General features: G+C 46.2%; 1 protein-coding gene and 1 pseudogene across 3 annotated transcripts in view; both read right to left on the bottom strand.

Moving 5' to 3' along the window:
• The window catches only part of SLC6A5 (solute carrier family 6 member 5), a 45,761-nt gene that overhangs the window by 27,253 nt on the left and 2,781 nt on the right, over positions 1-15,727 (bottom strand). Inside the window, exons 3-6 of one of the 3 annotated variants that reach the window (XM_006907975.1) lie at positions 13,583-13,721; positions 10,864-10,995; positions 9,832-10,005; positions 2,283-2,424 (exon numbers count right to left, since the gene is read on the bottom strand). In XM_006907975.1, the coding sequence (XP_006908037.1) occupies positions 2,283-2,424; positions 9,832-10,005; positions 10,864-10,995; positions 13,583-13,721 (587 nt within the window). Of the gene's footprint in view, positions 1-2,282; positions 2,425-9,831; positions 10,006-10,351; positions 10,461-10,863; positions 10,996-13,582; positions 13,722-15,727 lie in introns of those variants that run through there. The other 2 variants (XM_015586363.1, XM_015586364.1) reach the window with 2 other exon arrangements.
• On the bottom strand, positions 6,742-6,860 carry LOC112476688 (annotated as a pseudogene).

Here is a 15,727-nt window from a genome sequence, read left to right as displayed (position 1 = left end):
GATGGTTTTTCTGTGTTTTTTTTTTTTATCGTTCTACTCTTTTATGAGAATGTATTCCAACATCGTTTGCATAATTTTAAATAAAAAAAATCAGTATAGGGTCACTATGCTAAATGACTAAAAAGACTGCTCCACATTTTAGTTCAAGTGCCTAAGGCAAAGGCTGGCTAAAGTGTGAAAGCGGCTGGGCCAGGCCGGGCCCGGCCTTACTCAAGGACCACATTCAAAGACAGATACCAGCTGCAAACAGAAGGCTGCTGCTGGTTATCTGTAGTTGCAGTCGACAACCTGGGTATATACTGCAGTCATGGTCTGTCTGGTGACCCCCACATCCCTGGTGGTGGCCTGTAGCGCCTGGCCCAAAAGTGGGCAAGCAGCCTCCCTCCTGGGGCGGGAGGCTGTCACAGGGATAGTGAGTCCTGCTAAGAATCGGACAGTCCCTTCAACTCCGCAACAGTCAAGCCATGCATCCCGGATGCAAGTGCTGCGTTTGTAGATTGGTGGTTTTCCGCGACGTGAGCAAAGGGCCAGCCAGAATCCAGACTCGACAGGACCACAGAAGTGATGGCCTAGAACGTTCTGACCTGCTGAGGGAACTGAAGGCAGTAGCACCGCTCCCCTCCAGCCAGCTAGTGTGTGACAACCTGAGAGGCTGTTTTGTAGGGTACAACCACACTTTTCAGAACAGGGATGGCCACGCTCTGTGGTGACAGAGCCTCTTTCAGTCTCAACCCCTGAGGCAACCTGGGTTCGAGAGCTAAGTAGAAGTAACCAAGGGTAGAAGTGACCTGGCTCTCAAAACTTAGGGATTATATTTCCTAAGCAATGAGAAGGATCTACCCCATGGCTCTGCCTCCTAAAGGGATAAACTGCTTAGCCAACAATCCACGGCACCCTGGTCAACTTCGTCCATTAATAAGGGATCCTGGATGAGTCCCAGGAAGCTCCTAAGAACGTTTCCTTTTGGTCTAAAACTGGTCCTACAGGACTAGGAAAGACCATGAAAAGCAGATTCACAAGTCATTTTACAATATACGTAACCACGTGGATTATGTGACCATCCAACCACTAGGTCAGACTCAGTTTCTCAGTGCTCAGGGTGAATCTCCGCTCACGCTCATGCTCCTATGTCATCTTCAAAAAGGGATTATTTCATCATTTAGTCTAATTCTCCCTTCTGTTCTTCAAGGGACAACCATGTCCCCTCTGAATCTGTACAAAAGAGAAACCTGGCATCGAAATTGATGGCAATTGGGAGGACTGGCAGGGATATTAGTGACCACGTTTTATTACCTAAGTAAAGGCCACAAACCGGGACCCTACTGATATATGCATTTTATTTAGCCCCAGTGTTTTATTTGAATTAGTTCGCTAACATTTACAGTGGGAAAACCACATGAAAATTTGGATTTTATTTCCAACTTTTCTTATAAAATGGAAACTCTGGCTGTACTGCCCACATTCCCACCATGATCAGTTGGAGCTGAGCACCAGCTGCCTCCCTTACCCATAGCAGACATTCTCTCCAATTTGCCACAGTCCCCACCATGCTCTGTCATCCTACTCGCTAGGACTTCACTCATTTGCCTGGCAAGCACACAAACCTCCCTGCCCGAGTCGCTGAGCACATTGGAGTTTACAACCCCCAACTTAGGGCTTAACTAGAGAACATTCTTTATTTACCCTCTGTTGAACCCTGTCTACATATACCTCCCTTAAGAAATAATTCCATGAACTTCACTCAATCGTCCTGTGGTGGCTGAGGATAGTGTCCCTGAATATCGGTTGTCAACATCTGGCAACACAGATGTGAGACTGTTTTTTAAAAAATGAGCTAGTTCTTTAAATCTTTGACCATGACTTGTTTTCTGATGTTTTGCCTCTCTTCTCTTCTCAGGTGAGGAAGACAAAAACAAATGAACAAACAAACAAACAAACAAAACACACACACACAAACTAGTCAATTGCTTAGATCGCACTGGATGGGATGAAAGTTTTGCAACGTTTTGGTCATCAACATCATGAGTTACAGCAGCACCAATTCTGTTCCCACCATCATTCAGCCAACTCTCTTCTCCAGGCCCAGAGGTACGACAATCTGCTCTTGGAAACCAAACCAGGGTTAAAGTCATCCTCCCTGATCACTCAAGTAGGTAGAGAGGGTGTACAGGGATATAACACACCCCTAGGGCTGCCCATACTTTTAGCCTGCCTGTTGAGTGTTCATTAATTCCCTAGGTTTCTCTTAGAAAGTAAAAAAAAAAAAAAAAAAGCCACCTTACTTGAAATACTCTTCACTCCCACTGACGAACGTCTTGTTGGCCTGGCTGGTGAAGTTAACCATCGTCAAGTTGGGATAGGCAGTCATACAGAAAGTGGAGTTCTTGATCTGTATTTTGGGATGGTCACTGATGACACAGGAATCTGTTTAGAAGAGGACAGAATAGAAACACAGTGACGTCTGTAAAGAAAACATACACATGTGCCTTTCTAGCAATTTAAAAACAAAAGCCAAAAACATTTGTCAAATATTGGAAAGTAACTTTTTGAAAAAGTTTTAACTGAGCAAAGCTAGATGGAGATGAATCACGGAATTATGTTTTAGTCATCACGTAGCCCCACAGCAGTGCTTTGTACTGATAACAGTGGCTCTCATTTGTAGAGCACTCCCTCTGTGGCACATGCTGTGCTAAGCACTTTACACTTTGCATGCATTATCTCATTTAATGCTCACAACCCCCTAGGCAGTAGGTACTATTATCTATCTCTGTTTTTAAAATGAAGGGAAGGCTCAAAGAGTTTAAGTACTTCTCCTGAAATAACACAGCTAATGAGGAAGAGAATCAGGATTCTAACCCAGATCCCATGACTCCGCAGAAAATAAATAACTTGCAGAGTTGAATTTAATCAGACATAAGCAAACCTCCTGAAGAGCTACTGCCACAGAAAGCTTGCTAGTATGTTCACCTTGAACTCACTGCCTGGCACAATGGCTGACATATAGTTAGTATTCTAAGATACATGTGACATGTACTTTTGACAACCTCGCATGGGTTAGTAGAGGCAGCGACCATGCCGTGTACTTGTGAGCCTACAGCAAGACCTAACACAGTGGTTCTCAACTGGGGACAAATTTGTCCCCAGAGGACACTTGGTAATGTCTGAAGACATTTTTAGTTGTCACATCTGGAGGACAGGGTACTACGAGCATCTAGTAGGTAGAGGCCAAGGATGTTGCTAAACATCCCACAATGCACAGGATAGTCTGCCACAATAGAGAATTATCCAGCCCAAAACGTTGACAATGCCAAGGCTGAGAATGCCTGACCTAGGCTGGGAGGGGGAAAGGGAACTAAGCATGTGAATCTTAGTATGGCCAGCACTGTATTAGATACTTTAATAATTATATTCTTGTGAAATCCTGATACAACTTGGGAGGTACATACTATTATCCTCATTTTAAATAGGAAGAAGCTAAAGTCTTTCTAACCATATTATGCCTGTCTGACAGCTTTATAAATGCTGATCACTTGACAGTACCTTTTAAATAAAGAATCCACCAGGACTAATCCCAAAGGATACTATTTTATAAAGGAGCAAGAAAAGTAACGGTAACAACGACTAACAGTCATACGGCATTCACCATGTACTGTTTTAGTGCTTTACATGTATTAACTAATTGAAGCCAACTGTCACCCCTATGAGGTAGATACTGTTATTATCTCTCTATTATAGATAAAGATACTTTTCTGGGGCCAAAGCCATAGAGAAAAACCAGAAGGCAAACAGGTACTCTCTCTTTGAAGGGTGTGTTCTTAACCTCTCTACTGTGAAATAGAGAGCAGGGATCATAAACTCAAACACCTTCAGAAGCCAAGCTGGTGACACAAATGGAGAAGGCATAAAATGGAGGATAGTAAGGAGACGCGGGGACTCTGGCAAACCAGGGAGTACTCCAGCCAGTCAGTGCCATACGTTACCAGGTGTTCTCGCCAAAGAGAGAGTGAGAGAATAGAAAATCTAGATATTTATATGAAATCTCTCTATTTTAAAATGTTGGAAATAAGGCTAAGGTTTTTTTTTTTAAATATTGTGGGCCAAAGAAAAAGCACGTGTAGCCTAGATCTGGTGCATGTACTCCCAATTTATGCTCCCTGTGGAACTGCAAAGTGGGTATGACTATGGGTTCAGGAGTTCCACTAGCCGCGAGAGTTTAGATGAGTTTCTTTATCTGTCCAAGCCTCCATTTTCTGATAATAGTTGTATCTATGGGAGAACTAAACTGAGATCACAAATGAAAAACTTTCATACAATGCCTAGCACACAGTTGGACACGATACATTTTAGCCATAACTCAATCATCATTGTTACACCTTTTCCTGGGGTGACCGCCTCTAGTCCTCATCATCATCTCCCACAATCCTACTTGCCAGACATAAATTACCTACTGCCTCCCACACATTCCCCAGAATATCTCATAATATTGGATAAAAATTAAAACAATGATAAGAATCCTTTCCCTCCGATTAGTTTAGACCAGAGTTTTTCAACAGCGGTACTACTGACCTTTTGGACCAGATAATGCTCTGTCGTTTGGGGCTGTCCTGTGTATGCAGGATATTTAGAAGTGTCCCTGGTATCTGCCCACTGGATGCATCCACCCCCCAGTTTTGGCAACGGAAACTGTCTAGCAACATTGCCAAATGTGTCCTGCAGAGTCTACTGGGGTGGAAAACCATTACTTTCAGTCGTCAAAAAATCTTCCTTAGCCTAATCAAATAGCGGAGTTTCAGGGGGGATTCTGAACTAATAATTATCAGATATTTACTGAGGAGGCAGTTGTTTTTCCCAACAGTGACTTGAATGAAAACAATTAAAGCATCATCCATCCATATTCTTTTGTCTGCCACTAAGCACATAGTTATTTCTCACCCTCCTGCCAAAAAGTACATCCATTATCCCCTAAAACTGAAGAGATTGCTAACACGCGGGCAAATGCCAAACCGCTTGCTTCCAAAACTGCCATTGTGAAGCACACAGGCAGCTTCCCTGGAGAGTCTCTGGGTTACTGCTGCCGCGGCAGTACAAGGTCACAGCGTTCCTGCGGCACTGCAGCAGGGCTCCTTGCATCAAACTTCCTGCAATATCCCTTCCCACCACTGGATGGCAGACGCGTGTTTCCGCGTCTTCAGGTCGGCCCGAGGCCGAGTCATCAGAGAGCTCTGCGGCCCAGCAACCCTGAACAAAGAACAGCGATAATGATCATGCTAAATTGGAAGCTGCTGGAATGGGATTCTCTTTACTCGGGCAATTATTAATAAATGAAAGCACACGAAAGGCTAGGGAGAAAAGGAATCATTTAATTAAAATTCTAATGAAAATTAAGCCATTCCAGAAATAGAAATGGTATTTATGTGGTTCCCATTTTAAATGACCCGGCTAGCTCCTAATTTCACAGAACAGTCGCTGGTCTCACTTGGCAGGGCACTGGATTAGCCATTCTCCATTACAGATACATGGGGGGTTGAGTGCCCCTAAGGAAGACAGTCTTTCTTACAACCTATACTTTAGAGATATAGGACAAATTCAGTCTCTATCCATGGACAGGGCCGGGGCTGTTCTCTGGGGCTGGAGCAGCTCTGGGGCCTTGGCATCTCGATACTGAGGGAGGGCTCCGGGAAGTGTGTCCCTAGCAATGCTAAGAGGACCACAGGGTACATACCTCCCCGTTGTGATTGAAAGTCATAATGGCAGGCGATCTACCCCCTCTTCCCTGGGACCAACTGCCTGCTATCACAAGGGTAATATAGTTATGGGTTGTGAGGGAGAGGGTGAGCCTGGAAGTTAATTTGTGGAATACTGCACTAGGGGAAGGAGTTGTTTCCTAAACAAGCTTCTTCCAGAATGGCCATTTGAGAGAGAGCCTGGAACATCCATTGTCTGGACTCCCAACTTGTCCATCAGAACAGTGGGACTATAAAGCCACCTGTGTCTGTAAGTCAGAACACCATCACCTTAGTTCTAAGTCACCCCAGGACCCCAAAGAACCCAGAGCACTTCCACAAGGGATGGCCTGTCCGCAGCAATGGAACACACTCACATGCAGATAACACAGAGAACAGATGGGGGCTGCACAAAGAAAGGGTGAGTGACACCTCGCTTTTTAACAGAGAAACGAAAAAATTTAAAGCGCTAAGAATGAGATAAAATCTGCCCAGCCTGTCTATATACTCCCAGGGAATAATCAGAGTGAAAAATGTCCATTGTCTCTCTCTGCTCAGAGCTTACATAGTTTTTCTGGTTTATATCCGTCCACTATGAGCTTAGCTGTATAACGTCTTTACTCTGCCTTTAATGTTTCCTCAGTTATTGTGAACGAAATTGAAAATTCCACAAAACCAGGGGCACCCCTACCCACATACCTGGCCTAGTCAAAGTGCTCAGCTTGCTTCAAAACACTCATGCATGCGTACACGCACACACACACACTCGCATACATAAACATATACAGATACTCTGACTATAAAAGAAATACCTGTCTATGATAGATAACACAGAAAAGAAAGAATGGCCCAAAAACCTTTTTGTGTATCACTTTCCTATGTTTTCTATCCATGCAGATATTGCTAGGAAAAACAAAAGTGTACTGTAAATCTGTATCCTGCTTTGATATTTAATATAATATGGTAAGGATTTCCCTATATTTTATAAATATTCATTTTTTATTTATTATTATTATTTATGCTACAGCACCTGGTCTTCATAGGTGGTCTGCAATCCAAGTACTAACTAGGCCCGACCCTGCTTAACTTCTGAGATCAGACGGGATCGCGCTTGTTCAGGGTGGCATGGCCATAGACCGTGGAGTGTGGCTCACTGGGCCGTGAACCTAGGACCTTCTGCATGTAAAGCAGATATGCTAGCCACTACACTATGGAACCATGTCCTAGAAATATTTATTTTTAATGACTATAGAATACTTCATCTTATGCATTCACTGTAATTTACTGGAACTATGAAATTATTTAGCAATAACTTGAATTTTTAGTATTTCTAGTGTTTTCCAAGATTGTAAATGTGGCTGAACAATAATGTATAGCCCTTAACTGCAATCTCTGATTCCCCCTAGAAGAAAAATCTCCAGAAGTGAAATTACTAAGTCAAACTATTTGTTGAGACAAGCTTTCTTTTTACCCCATAGAACCTCAACTACAAACAGTTAAGTGACACCTGGACTGACATCACTCTGCTGAGACTGAGGGAGGAGAACCTGCTGGACCAAGGACTCTTCAGGAACCCTGGATGAGCAAAGAATCAGGGGTCATGAGACCCAAATCCCAGTGCTGATTCTGCCTTTCAACTTACAGTCTGACACTTCCACTCACTGAGACTTCAAGTCCAGTGAAATAGTGACTTCTCACCTGTAAAATAGTGATCACGTCGCCTGCCCTTTAGAACTCATAGAGCTCTTACTAGGAAGAGCAGAGACATCATTTATAAAGCTGCTTTGTAGACTGGGGAGCTTTTAGCATGGTAGTTAGGATGAGGATCTCGGGAGGCAGGCAAACTTGGGTTCAAATCCCAGGTCTAACACAGATCTATGACCTTGAGCTCCAGTTCTTTCATCTGTAAAGTAGAAATAATATTCAAAGCCATCTGTTGGCTTGTTGTCCAACATATGTCCAACATTGGTAATTTGAGTAAAAGGGTTTAATATGGTGCTTGGCATGTAGTAATGATGCTAGCTATTACTACGAAGCATTAAGGTGCTGCACAAATATTAGTGGTTATTGTTAGTAGAGAATGGCGTTCCTTTCAGAGGACAGCTGCAGGACACCAATCACTATGACCCATGTGTCCCTGAGGGATGTCCCCAGAGAAGCTCCCATGGAGCCTGAATCAAGGCAACAGCCCTCCTCCAGCAGGCACATTCTTGAAAAGTGACTGTCCTCCTAGGCACAATCTGGAAAGCACAAGCAGGGCTCTGAGATGACCTTGAAGTATTTCTCCATTCCAGGTCGCACATCCTGGAAAATGTGCCTGGCCTAACATGGCGATCATTTTCAGGAAGCCATTCTGGCAGCAGATTGTTGGTTGTGAATCTATGAACAGCTGCTGAGAGAGATTATCCCAGATAGCAGCTTTGCAGAAGTGACCACTGGCCTGGCAGCGACTACAGGGCAAAGAAGGTGAGGCACTCCATTCCAAAAGTGGTTAAGACCAGCTAACTAAGAGATGTGAAAAAATGGCAACCTAGTGAGTTTTATCCTTGGGCGTACCTGGGGAACTTTAAAAATACAGATTCCTAGGCTCTGTCCCCAGATCATCCAATTTAATTGGTCTGGTGTGGCCCCTAAATGAAATTTCACTTTGTTAGTTCCCTAGGTGATTTTAATGTGTAGTAACTTGGCTTGAAAACCACTGCTCTAACCTAGGAATCTGTCAACATGAATATTGTAAAGATGAGGACACAGAGGCCCAGAGAGTCTAAGAGACACTTACCCTTGGTCACAATACCACTAGTGAGCCACACACCTGGGACCCTCCACAAATCCTCATCCTGGATGCATAGGGTTTGAATTTAATGGGCACAAGTCTCCAGTTTGAGCTCTTCTCCAGTCTTATTCAAAGATTCTCTAGGTGGAGGTTGGTCATGTTGTATATGTGCATGAACGTGTGTGTAAAAATAGTCCAGTGTGAATTTCTGCCTTTAGATATGTGCATCTCCTGGTGGGCATGGGAGAAAAGAATAAATCCTTCTCTCTTCACATACTCCAAGGGCTAAATAATGTCATTCTGCAACGTGCGGGCTATAGGGACAAAAAGAGCTGATTTGGGTGCCAGCACTAGGAACCAATTATATAGGATCACAGGACTCTGACCTCAGCACAGACCCAGCTTAAGGGAAATAACAGATCATCTGGAGAAAGAAGAAACCACTAGTTTATGGTGCCGATTAAGGTAACCGGAGCCTTCGAAGGTGACTGATATTAGCACCTTCTGTTTGTGTCTCTGTAAGACACAACTGCTATCATATCCTGTTTCTTTTCTCCTCACAGTAGTGAGGTAGGTAGGATGGATATTGTTATTGCTTCTATTTTTCAAATGAGAGAAACTGAGACCCAGAGAGAAGTTACCTGATGCAGACACACGTGCCCTCAGGGGCCAAGATGTCTTATAGACCAGAAAGCCTTGCTGACAAATCCGCCTGCTCTTCCTCATGTTCACTCTCCTGCCTTTGACCCAACAGACGGATAGCTTTCCCGAGTCCTCAAGTTCCAGTGAATTTCGGGTCTGAAACCGTCCTCCAGAAGCACTTCCTGACTCCCCAGGCAGACTTCCTTTCTTCCAGGATTACATCATACACATTTCTATCAGAGGTCTCCAGTCTGTGTTTGTTCTCATATTTACCCCATTCACTGAGCAGTATTTTGTGAAGTATAGACCCAGAATCACTTGTATCACTCTCCTAGACTCGGACTTCATTGCTTTTCAAATTGTATCATGTATACAAGTCACCTGGGACCTTGTTAAAATGCAAATAAATTTCCAGACCCCACCCAAATCTAATAAATCAGACTCTGGTAGGCCCGTAAATCTGCATTTTTAACAAACAATCCAGGTATTCCTGAGCAAATAAAAGTTTGATTACCACTTCTCTGGGCCACTAGCTCTTTAAATGTTAGAATTACGTATATGTTTATATTTTTTAGTCTCTATGCCATCAACACCTAGCATAGGGCCTGGCAAACATAATATGTGCTCAGTGAATCTTTATTGAATGAACAGACAAATGAATGCTTAGCCCAAGGTGGGTGTATCCAGACTCACCTAACAAGAGCTTGGTTTTATCCTTGCATTCTGGCGTGTTCCAAGGGTTGTTGCACGAGCCCCAGGGCAGCACAGACACGAAGGAGGCAAACAGGTAGAAAAGCGTGTAACAGATAATCACGTTGTAGTATATGGCTATTAGGACGGAGATGATCAGCATTGCGATGCCGCAGCCTGTGGAAGCAAAATTTCCAGGATTTATGTCATCCCAAATCCTATGGAATTCTTACAGTTGGGCACAGGGAGGGGACCTAGGTCTTGCTCTCTTTTACAGATGGATACACTAATAGTGGAGTAGACTCTGTTTACCAAGGACATTGAGGCATTCTGCCAGGAATGGAATGATGCCGGAAGTGATCTTGGGCCATTCATCGGAGGGTCCATCAGAGGGAATTGATCAAATAAAGAAGGAAGGAGTGAGTTCTACTGATCACAAAGGCAGGTCTCCCTCTCAGGGGGCCACATGGTGCCAGAGAGAGCAGGGTAGGGCTGAGGGGGCTGAGAGGCAGCGTGGACTCACCTTGTAGGGCTGGGATGGCCTTCCACACAGACACCGGCCCCTGGCTGGCAAACTGGCCCAGTGACACCTCTAGGAAGAAGATGGGCAACCCAGCCAGAGCCAGCATCATCAGGTAGGGAATGAGGAAAGCACCTTGGAAAGCAAGAATGGGAAGTGAGAGCCCTGGGAGGCCAAGGCTGGGCTCCAGCCCACCTTCATGCTATGTGGTGGGAGCTGACTCCCTCTCCATTTCCAGGAAGCTTTTGATGGTCCAGCGCAACCGCAGGCACCCAGGACATTTAAAAGCCCTCTTCTGAAAAGTACAAGGGTACCCTGCAAACGCACTCCTTTTTTCAATTCCCCACTGGATGCTAGGGTAGTGTGCTGGTCAGATTTTAGTCTTTTTTCTTTCAAATAAAGAAGGAAGGAGTGAGTTCTACTGATCACAAAGGCAGGTCTCCCTCTCAGGGGGCCACATGGTGCCAGAGAGAGCAGGGTAGGGCTGAGGGGGCTGAGAGGCAGCGTGGACTCACCTTGTAGGGCTGGGATGGCCTTCCACACAGACACCGGCCCCTGGCTGGCAAACTGGCCCAGTGACACCTCTAGGAAGAAGATGGGCAACCCAGCCAGAGCCAGCATCATCAGGTAGGGAATGAGGAAAGCACCTTGGAAAGCAAGAATGGGAAGTGAGAGCCCTGGGAGGCCAAGGCTGGGCTCCAGCCCACCTTCATGCTATGTGGTGGGAGCTGACTCCCTCTCCATTTCCAGGAAGCTTTTGATGGTCCAGCGCAACCGCAGGCACCCAGGACATTTAAAAGCCCTCTTCTGAAAAGTACAAGGGTACCCTGCAAACGCACTCCTTTTTTCAATTCCCCACTGGATGCTAGGGTAGTGTGCTGGTCAGATTTTAGTCTTTTCTTTTTCTTATTAGAGTACTTCAATGTCTCAAAATTAAGCCCTTTCAGAATTCAACAAATCCATGTCTTTGACTCAGTGCTAGAGTCAGATTTGGTGAAATCTTGTCATCTCATTGGCACCTCTACCTTCCAAGGACCTAACATCTGCTAAGCTAGACTTTGGGAGCCCTCCTCAGCTTATAACCCATGTCACCTGCATACCTTCTGCAAACGGGGGATGGGCCTGTTCTGCCAGAGAGGTGGCCCGGGTATGCATCCCTCTCCCACAACCGCAGCCATCACACACTTCTCAACATCTTTCTCCACATAAGAAGTCCCTACTATCCTTCTAGATCAACTCAAATGCTTCCTCCTCCAAGAAGTCTCCCTGGTCAGTCCTTCCACAGTAGCTTTCCCAGGCACTGAGCATCTGACAATTATTACGTCGGAGTCTTAACTAGACTATGGGGTTCTTTCCCTTCAAAGATTCGTCGGATTGTTTTAGAGAAGCTTGGGGAATAGCCATGATCTCTTAAAAGGCTTGAATCAGAACACTGTGCTCCAGAAGGAAAGCTGATCTTTCTCCATTTCACTCCTTCTGCACACCCTTTCCCCAACTTCCTGTCCGGAGAAGGGACACTTCTTGCGCGGGTGGGGCGGGCAGTCGGGGGAGGCTCCCCAGCCCAGGAAAACTCAACAGCAGCCCTGGGCTGATGACGAGTAAAATTAAGTGTCCTGCTTTGTCCTTTCCTGACAGAATTTTAGCGAAAGACGTGGTTTGGGCAATCCTTTTCTGCTCCTGGGAAGGAGGCAGTGAGCTCTCCACCCCGCGGTGAAGGCCGCGGGTGCTCGGGAGCCGCAGTGCGGAGAAGTCAGCTTCTCCCTCCTGGGCCTGGTCCCCCGCAGCTCAGAGAACTGCTGAGCGCGTGCGGGACCCCCCTGCACTTGGCAGATCTCTGATAAAGCAAAGCGCAGACACTTTCACCAGCCAAACTCACTTGACTGGAACTCCCTCTCCCTACCCCGATCGTGTGTATTCACCCCGCTTCCTGTCACTGGAGGCCTTATTATAGCACCTCGGGCCCACTTCCTGCACCCTAGTCTGAGGACTGCCTGCAGAAAGCCAAGCGCAAACCCATCTGCGGTGCCTATATCTGAGTGGCCAGCACACATTCTTAGGTTTCCAGCGCCCCGCTGATTGCAAATGCTCTGTGGTCCTCATAAGTACTTGTCAACGTGTCCTAATTTGGAATTGGGTGTGGTGGGGGGAGGGGCCTGGAAGCTAACATTTTTTCCTCTTTTAATCGTCCTATGGAGCAATACTTGTCAGTTTCCCTATGCATCAAATTTCTCCTGGAGCCCACCCAAGAGACAAAAACAAAAAACAAAAACAAACAAACAAACAAAACACCTTAAGCTGCCTAATTTGATGGGGCAAATTAGGTCTCTGGTCTAGTTGAGAAACTGTGGGAGAGACTTCTAGGTACAAATTTTTATTCCTAGAGGGTGACTTGTCAGCAGCCAACATGGGGGCGGCTGCTGGCACTGTAGAGCCTCAACAATGTGAGAGTAAGCAAAGGGGACCTTGGATGTGTCAGGTCCCTCCTTCACGGGTACAGAAGAGGTAGAACGGATCCTAGAGATCTGGCAGCTGATCCAAGTCTAACTGGCATCCTCACCATTTCAGAAACGGTTTTTCTTCAAAAGCAGTTTCTTCCACCCAGTTAGGGCAAATGAAACGAAATCCGTTTTTGCTGAACGATTTTGCTAGCCAAAATAAGCCCCGCTCATACCCAAGAAGATATATGTATGGGGGTACTTCTGAGAGGTTTTTGAGAGCACAACACCCAGCTCCTCTCTGCTCTCACCTCCTCGTTCACCTACAGCCAGCATTCAGTACCATCTAAGTGCCCATTCCCAAAGTGTTCTATTAGGCTAGGATTTCCAGGTTATAATCTTAAAATATCTTTAATTCGATGTCCAGAACCGCACAGCTACTGGTGGTAAAGTCATTTAGGTACACAGAGTGCAGCCCTACCTGAATACACGTTGGGTTAGTTTGAACTTCCCTGCACACTTGGCGCAGGACCCAGCAGGACCAGTGGGGGAACATGAGGGCCCACCTCTTCCCTAAACTCCATCTCCAGATTAAAGCCTTCTGGATCTAATGCCAACCAGTTACTGCAGCTTCTGCCCTCTGGCTTAGCACAGTTGCCTACATGGGATAGGGCTGGAGTGTAAGGAGGCTTCCCTGAGCCTCCCCTCCCGGCCTGTCCAGGAACTCTGGGCCCCTCCTCCCCAACCCCCAAGTGCCCTCCCCACAGCGCCGCAGGCGGAAAGACCGGAAAAGCCATACCTCCCCCGTTCTGGAAAGCCAGGTAGGGAAACCTCCAGACATTGCCCAGCCCCACTGCGTACCCCACCATGGACAGGATGAAGTCCAGTTTGCTGGACCAGTTCCCTCGGGCCTTATTCTCATCCCCTTGCTCGTCCTCCTGGAGGCGGAAAAGCACATTGTCGGATAACAGCCCCAGGTTGGTCAGCAAGCAGGTCCCATTCCAACCCTCCCCCCTGCTGAGGGTCCTTCCCAGCAAGCAGGCCCCCACTTTTCAACCAAGGATGCATCAGCAAGCAGGACCCCCAATTCTGAAGAGAATGCACCTACAAGCAAGACCCTCACCCCTCAACCCTGCACTAGGACTCTTTCAGCAAGCAGGCTCCCGATTCCAATATGAGATCCATCTTAAGGAGACCTCTGAACATCTCACTCCCAAATCCTGCAGTCAGGGCACATCAGCAAGCAGATTTCCCCAAACCTTGAACCCATTGGTTGATCGCAAGCAGATCCCTCTATCCCCAACCCCTGACCAAGAGTTTATTAGGCAAGCAGGCCCCCAATATCATGCCTAGAGTCCCAAGCAAGCAGGTCCCTAACCAACCTCTCCCTCCCAAAACTCCTCAACACATCCCTTCCTTCAGCCCTTTCTCCCTCTAGAGTCTGTGCTAAGGCCAGAAAGAGAGCTGTAATGCCTGAAGCCAGCGGGAGCCCCTGCCTCACTTTCTCTGCCAAAGCCTACAGTCAGAATTCACCTGGTCAGCTAATTTAAGCAGGGGCCACTTTCAGCAGTGGAGTAAGAGAGATGGGCAGGAGGGAGATGTATCAGTGTAACAAGAGGAAAGAATAGAGAAGGTAGATATGGTAAGAGATGGGACGTTGAAAACCTTGAATTCTGGTCTAAATTTTACCATTAACCAGCTGGACAACCTCAGGCTAGCCACTTTGTCTCTTTGAGCCTCTGTGTCCCCATCTGTAAAGTGAAGGGCTTAGAATAACTGTCCCCTGAGGCATCTTCCAGCTCCAGCAGTCTATGGACCATTGGGGGTCACTTCTGCAAGTTCACACTAAGGTATTCTCTTGGGGCAATACCTCATTCTGGAATGCCTCACTACTAAGCAGAAAAGGCTGGCGGTGGAGCAACCTCAAATAAAAATAACAATGTTCAGGATACCTAGACACTGCACAAAGCTTCCAGAGACCCAAGCCACTTCACGGCTTCCATCTCCTCAGTCACCCTCTGCCTCCTATTCTAGCAACCTGGTATGTTCCACACTCTTCCATAAGCCATGGAAGATAAAGAAGCAGCTGTCAGGAGAGGAGGAAGTCTTGGGGAGAGAGAAGGAGGGCCGAGGTAGGTGTCAGAAAGGCAAGAATAGAAAGGTGAGTAGAACTGAAAACAGGCAAATGCAGGGCTTGATCTATACTGAACATCTTCAACATCCCCCCTATACTCTTCCCACGGATACTACCTCCAGCCCCACCCCCACCCTCCAATTCTTCCAAAGCTATAGAAGAGTGGGAATTCCAGCTGCTTTTGCCGCAGTGCGGAGGTTAAGCAAGGCATGAGAAACAAAATTCTGCTTCCACCTGGGGTCACATTGTTGGGCACATGTTATCAGAGGTAGTTACTATACACAGACAAATGCTCCAGAAGTGGACCCCAAAAACAAGGTGAGAGGGAAAGCCTGTGTCTGTTCATTTCTAGTTATTCTAACAGCTTGGTTCTTGCTACATGGGCCTGTGGATAAGTGTGTGAGTGTGTGTGTGTGTGTGTGTGTGCATGTGTACAAACACTATATTGAATATGAACAGAAGAGCTTTATAAACCAGAAATCTCATACAATATTCTGGTTCAGGCACCCACCACTGGATACGTGTCTAGCTCTTGAGCTCAGGAAGGAGAAGGGATAGTGGAAAGGCGAGCAATGGGAATGGAAGAGCTGAAGTAAGTGAAACAGGAGAGAGAAGAGCTCAGAGGAAGGAGAGAGACTGGAGGGAATTGGAAGAAGGCAGAAGCCTATATGAGAGATTGGGGCACCATAATAGTTTGTTATCCCTAACCTAGGTTAGGATTTGCCTGGTGGGTTTTCCATGTCTCCAATTGAACACAGAGGATCAAATGCAGGAGGTGATTCCAAGTCTGCGGAGCCTGAAACTTATACA

Source organism: Pteropus alecto, unplaced genomic scaffold (assembly GCF_000325575.1).
Source record: "Pteropus alecto unplaced genomic scaffold, ASM32557v1 scaffold71, whole genome shotgun sequence".
Classification (NCBI taxonomy): domain Eukaryota; kingdom Metazoa; phylum Chordata; class Mammalia; order Chiroptera; family Pteropodidae; genus Pteropus; species Pteropus alecto.
This window is presented reverse-complemented; position numbering and strand designations above follow the sequence as displayed.